Source organism: Benincasa hispida, chromosome 6 (assembly GCF_009727055.1).
Source record: "Benincasa hispida cultivar B227 chromosome 6, ASM972705v1, whole genome shotgun sequence".
Classification (NCBI taxonomy): Eukaryota; Viridiplantae; Streptophyta; class Magnoliopsida; order Cucurbitales; family Cucurbitaceae; genus Benincasa; species Benincasa hispida.
The window spans coordinates 24,334,033-24,342,051 of NC_052354.1; the positions used below are offsets into that span (position 1 = coordinate 24,334,033).

The 8,019-nt window shown below is 35.3% G+C and overlaps 1 protein-coding gene across 1 annotated transcript; it reads left to right on the forward strand.

Moving 5' to 3' along the window:
• Nucleotides 1–5,925: 5,925 nt before the first annotated feature.
• On the forward strand, nt 5,926–7,561 carry LOC120079341 (60S ribosomal protein L38). The gene is made up of 3 exons (XM_039033504.1): nt 5,926–6,084; nt 6,890–7,073; nt 7,293–7,561. Exons 1-3 carry the CDS (start codon nt 6,082–6,084, stop codon nt 7,313–7,315), a joined length of 210 nt encoding a protein of 69 aa, XP_038889432.1. The 5' UTR covers nt 5,926–6,081; the 3' UTR covers nt 7,316–7,561.
• The last annotated feature ends 458 nt before the right edge of the window (nt 7,562–8,019 follow it).

An 8,019-nucleotide genomic window follows, 5' to 3' on the forward strand; every position in this document is an offset into this window, starting at 1 on the left:
TGTTTATTGGATATGAGTAAATGCTAGAATGAAATAACAAATATTTTATTCATAAAACAATGTGTATAATTACAAACAACAATACTCCGGGAGAATTAGAACACCAATCCCAACGTACAGATGGTAGATCCTGACCATTCACGTGGAGACATGCGAGCGGGGGTGTTCTATACAAAGAGTTTGTATAAGACCAAACCACGAGATGACTAATCTCTTTATATAACGCCGTTGATACTTGAGACTTATATCTCACCTAAACAACCATAGGTGACATAACCTCAATCCTGACTGTTTTGGAACTCCTTCCTTTGAAGGCGGTCCTTTGATTAGTATGGGTGAGAGTGGCGAGATTGCCAACTCAACATGCCTACCTTTTTTGGAGATTTATCTAATCTGGGAGCTGGGAACTCAGTTATACAAGATTGAATTCACTCCTTCCCCAAAGCAGGGCTAAGTAGACAGATTGCTCCCTTAAGGGCTAATTCCGGGTCTTAAACATAGTGGCCACAACTTCTCTTTAGAAAAGAGGACTCAGTCATAGTAGGACTATGACTTATGTTCATTAGAGGGATCAGTGGTACTTAAGGAGTTAGATGTAACTATAAGGGCATAATGGTTATTGGCCCAACTGTACTTACGAGCAATCTGTGAAGGGTTATCGCATTGTTGATTGGTTGATATGGACATAAAATATATTTGTAGTAACGAGAGTACAACTATCGGTCTTTAGTAGAGTGTCTGACAGTTAATGGATGGTGGATCCCGTGACTAAAGAGTTTAGTCAATTATTCACGTACCGTTGGAGCTTCAAGTTATAGGTCCATAAAGTCTCCTTGGTAGCTCAATGGATTCAAGTTGAGAATCAGTTCTTGGTATTGATTTGAAATGTTCAAATTGACAAGAGAAAATTCGATTATATATGATATGATCGGTGTGATGTATGAGATACATCAAGTGGAGGATTAATGTAAATGAGATTTACATTAAGTACTATGGAATAGAAAAAGAACTATGGCTTATATGTTTCATGAGAAGAAATATTAAAACTATAGGTTATAAATATAATATGGTAAGTTGGTTATCATATATATTTATAATAATATTAATTATTGGATAATTATCTATTTTTCTCTAATAACCAATTGAGTGGGAGGTTATTGGTAGTTTCATGGTAATTGTGAGATAAAAGGAAAAATATTTTCCTAAATTTAGTGGTTGATGTGAGAGTTGCTATTCTCGGAAAAAGACTCATGGAATTGCTGTCAAGTGAATTGGATTCAGTAAACGATAGCTGAAGAGAGACTAAACGATTGTGGAGTGACACTACACGATAGTTCACTCAGCTAGTCGTCTTCTAAACGATCGTGGGGCTTTTTCTATACGACAGCTTTCCATCTTCTAAACGATTGGGCATCGTCTAGCTTGTCATCTCCCACTTGCTCAATCGTTTACACGATTGTTATTCCTCTGGTCTTTTCCTCTAACCAAGTCCACACAGATCCCACACTTCTAGATTCTCATACCGAGAATACCAAGGTAGCCATTGTGATGGTTTCTAGATTCTCATACCGAGAATACCAAGGTAGCCATTGTGATGGTGTCTTACTCAACTTGACTGAGTCGAGATTTTTGGAGGCCGTTTGTTGGGTCTGTGATCTTGGAGATCGTTGTGTTCGTGTTCGCTATGATCGTGTTGTGTTGCGGTTGCTATGTTCGAGCATTCGTGTGTTGCAATCTTGGAGATTGAACAAGCGTTCGTGATCGAGGGATTTTGAAGATGAGTCTTCAATGGTATGATATTCTTTCCTTTAATCTTATTGTACAACATGCTGTAATTTCGTATTGTACATGACCTGTAAGTTTTTGTTTTTTTTACTGTAATTGTGTATGTTCAATTTCGAATGAAAATTTGGAACGATCATTCCACTGCTCATGAAAATCCTCATGTCTGATTTCCTTCAGAACATTTGTAGCATTTTACAAAAATTGTAACACCTACAAAGCAGGTCATACTCATAGTGTCACTAGAATAAAGTACCTAGTCTTATCCATCTACTATATACCATTTAGGTTATCATTTAAACATGATCCACCCGTATGTCTCTTCATGTTTAAGCTACAAGTTAACCTTGGATGTTAATTTATTATTTTGTGGTTAATGCAACTAAAAAATGGAATAAAATATCATATATTTTATTAAATAAACAATGAGTTTGTACAAAACATTTACAAACTATAGGAGCCTATGAGATTTAGGGCATCAACCCCAACAAGTATGACTAAACCCTAATATTCTCCTCTTCTCCTTTGTTAAGCATGCTGTAAATTTTTATAAAATGCACAATAGGCTTTTGAATTTTATTTATTCTGTGTAAATTTGAAATTGGGAAACGATCTTGCTTCCGTCTAGGGTTTTCACAAACCTTCACTGTTCCAATAATACATTTCATATATTATCTCCCCTTTGATTCACACCCATTTCTTCCTCCTTCCTCTATTTTCTTCTTTCTATTCCCTCTCTCCTTCCAGCGATGTGAGTTGCAAGCGGGAGACGATGGCGTGGAGCGAGCAAATCTAATGACGATTGATTATTAGTGTGGAATGAATTGACGACGCAGCACAAGACGACATGAACAACTTTGGACGAATTAATGACATAGACGACATGAGGCGAATCAACAGTGACAAGACGAGCAGATTCGGTTGACGACACGATGAGGCGCGCAAATTCGGTTGATGGTGACGAGGCGAGTAGATCTAATCAACAGCATAAGAAGAAGATTTGTGGCGACCATGGCTAACGAAGAATAAGAGATGAAAATGGAGGGTTATGTACTATAAACCTCCATATGAAGATGGAGAGATGAAGATGAATTTTGTTCATGCTACCTATATAGATCCATTGCACCAAGACCGATGAGAACTTTTTCTTTTCTTTTAAACCCTAAATATATATGTTATAAACTCCCAAGTCAATATGTATTGCTTTATTTGATATATGTGAATTATATACTGTGGTATATACCTTTGTTTATTTGATATATACTATGACTTATGTTGAACATTAAGCCAATATGTGATTTCTATACTGTTGGATAACTAATAAAAGAAATTCGATTAAATAATATATATTCTTAATTTTGTATATTGTAATATTTACTCTTAATCTTGTATATTGTAATATCTACTCTTAATTTGGTATATATTCTAAGGTAAATTGACAATGTTCCAAGGTATGTTGACAATGTTTTAAAGTATATTTGAAGAACTCCTAAACAAGAGCATCCATGAGCGTGTTCGGATCTTTCTTATTTCATTGTGATCGAATTACCACACACACATTCTAACTAACAGGTATGCAATTTAGCACTAATGATAGGCATGTTTTCACAATTTAAATACAATAGATTGAGTTACGTACTAGTTGAAGACTGTCTTCACTTCGAACTCACCAACGGAAGCAAACCCTCTACGGTCTTTATCGCCCAGCAAACAGTAGCTACCAGCAGCACGATCGTCTACACGAACGGCAACAAACGAACAAGCAGTAACCGAGGAGGACACACCACTTAAAGCCCTTGGTATTCTCGGAGTGAGAATCAAAAGGGTGGTCTTTGATGGAATTGGTATAGGAAGAAGGAAAGGGATGATCGTTAGAACAACAAGCAAGTGGGAGAAGCTATCGTATAACAGATGCTTATCGTTTAGAGAAAGCTATACGATCGTGTAGGTTTTACTAAGCGACGTTTAGTAAATACTAAGTGACCGTTTAGAAAACTCGACGCGCTAAGCGATCGTTTAGAGAATGTGTGCATCGTTTAGTATGCGAGGTGTGCGATCGTTTAGGCAATAGGGCATTGTATAGGCTCTCAGCTAAGGGATCATTACGTTTTCACACCTTTTGCGATTTTTTCGAACTCTTTGCAAAATGAAACCAATTTTCATTTTATTCTTCAGTTACAATAACTGAATTTGATTTTTCCCACTAACGCACGATTTAGGAGAAATATCCGGCCAATTATCACATAACCAACCAATTAATTAATAAATAAATATAATCATATTATATTTTTAACCTATAGTTTGATATCGTATATTTACTAGTAATTTCTCATCTACTTGATATAAATCATATTTATATCTAATTTCCTCCAAAATAATGTATCTCATACATTTAGTCAATTATATCATATATAATTAACCAGTTCAATTATATCATATATAATCGAACTCCCTTTTGTCAATTTGAACATTTCAAACTGACCAAAAAACTGATTCTCGACTTTATCCAAGCTACCTAGGGGACCTTATGAACATGTGGCTCGAAACTCCAATGATACGTAGATAGCTGACTAAACTCTTTAGCCACGAGATCCACCATCTGTTAACTGACAGGCATTCCACTAAAGACCAACAATTGAACTTTTCTTACCACATATATATTTCTGTGTCCATCAGATATAACCAATCATGAGTATGATAACCCTTCACAAATGCTCGTAAGTACTGCTAGGTCAATTTATCGTTTTGTCCCTGTAGTTATATCTCACTTCTTAAGTACCACTGATTCCTCTAATGAACAATACAACATAGTCCAGCTATGTGTGAACACCTCTCGGGCCAAGAGAGGGTGTGTGATGCCACATCGTTCAAGTCCTGGAATCAGTCCTTAAAGGAGCTATTTATTTACTTACCCCTGCTTCGGGGAAGGAGTGAATTCCATCTTGTGTAGCTGAGTTCCCAACTCCCAAATCAGACGAATCCTCAAAATGATAGGTTTGAATCGGCGACCTGGCCACTCGCACCCATACAAATCAAAGGACCGCCCTCAATGGCAGAAGTTCCCAACTCACTCAGGATTGAGGTCATGTTACCTATGGTCATCCTAGTGAAGTGAAGTCTTTGTCATGAACAGAGTTATATAACGAGACGTTAACACTTCGTAGTCAGGTCTTATACGAACTCTTTGTATAAGACGCCCCCGCTCGCATGTCTCCTACACGAATGATCAGGATCAGATCATCTGTGACAAGTCACAACACTTGTGATCATTCCACAAAGTGGGCCGCATCCGTAGCGTTACCAAGATAAGGTTTCCCTTTTATATCCATATACTATAGACCATTTTGGTTATCACTTAAGACATGATCCACTTGTATGTCATCATATACATGCTTAAGTTACATACTGATAACTACGGATTTTATGTTTATTGGTTTGTGGTAAAGAAAATAAAACAAACAACTGAGTAAAATCAATAAGTGAAATAAAATATCATATATTTATACATCATAAGCGTTCGTACAATCTGTTTACAAACTACAAGACACGAGACTTTATGACATCAACCCAACAATATTGACATACATATCAGAACATCAGAGGAATATATTACCATCACAAGTGATACGTAAGTGTATACATAAATAACTAGTATATAAACCAAATAAACAATGGAATATATTACATTAAAACAAATAATACTCAAAACAAACAAGGGTATATATTACATAATATTAAAAATCAAACATGAAAAATGAAGAGACATTAGAAACCGTGAAATGGAAAATAAAATAATGTATTTTCTCTCTCCAATTGAAAATTAAAAAAATTATATTAAATACATTTTATCTCTTCAAATAAAAATGAAAAAATCATATGAAATTCGTTTTCTCTCTTTCATTAAGGAAACTTTGAGAATAGAGAAAAAGGTGACTCATTAATGAAAAAGAATAATTACGCAATTAAATAGGATGAAAAACGAAAATAGAAAAAAACATGGGAAAAGGACAATTTTGTCAAAAAAAACAACACTAAAAATTTTTATTGAAAAAAAATCAAAATTAAAGAGAGTTTTTAATGTAAAAATCCCTTGTTGGCCCAACGAGCATTAAACTAATGGCCCATGCGCTTGTTCTCCTAAATTTGAAGCCCTAAAAAAAGACCCATAATTCGCTCTTCGTTCTCTCGAAACCCTAAAGAAAGCTTTGCTCCCTTGCCGTTCCTAGTATATTTGTTTCTCTCATAACCTCAGTACCCAACGCCGCTCGCGTCACATTTCTTCTCTCGCGACCCCTAAAAATGGTACTACTTTTGTCTCTTCGCTTCGTTTACGACAATTCTCTGCTCTGTTTTTTTAATGTCGCTTCCTATCACTCTTGAAATTTCTGTTCAATTCACTTACCAAAGTGCTATGTTATTGTTGATTTATGTTGGGTCATGGCCGAGTTTTTGTTCTATCTAATTAATGACTTGTTTTTTTTGTTCAACTCATGCTACAGATCTCTAAATATTTGACTATCTGTCGAGCTTGTTTGGATTGCTTTTCGAATGTTAAATTTCTCCAACTGTTGTAGTGAGTTTTTATTGGATTTTTTTTCTTGAACTTTTTGAATAATGGAACTAAGAATTGAGTATGGGCTAGAATTTGGATGAGATTATAATGGGTTGATTGTTTGGCCCGTATTAGGGTTGATTAATTATAAAAGGTATTTTTTTGGTGGGATAAAGAGCACCATCTATGAAGTGTTCGTCAACATCGTTATTTATTGTGTCATTTGTTGTTGCAAATTATATAGTCTCTCTGCTTCTTTTACGTTTCCCTTTTAACCAATTGATTTGTAATGCATCGATTACCTGAATCTAGTTGGGTTTTCTATGTTATGAGTTCTTTGTTCTGAGATTCATTCATTATCAAGTTTCTTGACCTTCCCATTTAGTTCACAAGCATTCCTATAAAGTATGGGTGGTATATACTTATCAGGTGGGCATTGTTTCTACCTCTGGTATTGTCATGAATTGTTTACTTCTTTTGAAAGTGTTGATGAAATTGCATTAAAGTTTCAAAACAGTATTGCTGAAACTCCCTTATGTTTCTCTTGCTTGACAGCCGAAGCAAATCCACGAGATCAAAGACTTTCTTCTCACTGCAAGAAGAAAGGATGCCCGCTCTGTTAAAATCAAGAGGAGCAAAGATGTAGTCAAGTTTAAGGTTCGCTGCTCCAAGTACCTTTACACACTCTGCGTCTTCGACTCAGAGAAGGCTGACAAATTGAAGCAGTCTCTTCCACCAGGTATTCTTTTAAGCTCTTTTGAATTATGTTCAGGAGTTTGTCTGATTGGTTTCAAGACTCTACTGCTAAGTTGTGACATGGTTTAGCAACAAAGCAGCCATTAACTAATCATCAGTATTTGTTATTTTTATCTTCAATTTTAAATTGTATATATTCTTGTTTAACTACGCATGTTATAGCATTTTAATTCATGCATATTTTTGGTTCAAATTGCTGTAGGTTTGAGTGTGCAAGATCTTTGAAGAATTAGTGAGCGAGTTTTGGAGATTTATATGGAAAAAAATCAGGGGCTGAAGGAAACGTTTGCCAGTTATTTTTCTTTCTTGTTTTCAATCTGATATTGAATGATTTTGTCATAAGTAGGAGTTGGATTGAACTTATAGTGTTTCTTAAAGTTTATGAACCCTTTCAGATTTTAAACTATCAGAGATTTGTCCATCATTGATTCAGAACTTCAATCATCATTGGCCCTTTTGCTCCTTTTGTTCTATTTTGTCCTCAACTTCCATACTTTTAGTTTCGCTCATCAGAAATCTGTAGGTGGGCAGGTGGATGGTGATAATGAAGGATTACTCTTTTGTTTTAAACTTTTGGGCTTTCAAAGATTTGGGGAAAACGATTTTGTTTTGTAAAAGTTTTGATTATAATTCTGCCCTCTATAATTGTGTTTTACAAGTCGTGAAAGGTCGAACGTGTGAAAAGAATACAAAGGACAATCTTTGAACTTCAAATTTGATGATATTGCATACATTGAAGTTTTGCTATTTCACTTTATAATATGATATAGATTTCACCCGGAAGATTTGCATCGGTGGATGGTTCTCGCTAGCATCAATTGTATCTATTCAATTTATAATTTCTAAATGAACACCTAAACAAGGGGCCTTTCCTGTAACGAAAGGCCAAAATATGAGTTCTATTGGTAGTGTAAGGGAAAAAGGAAACA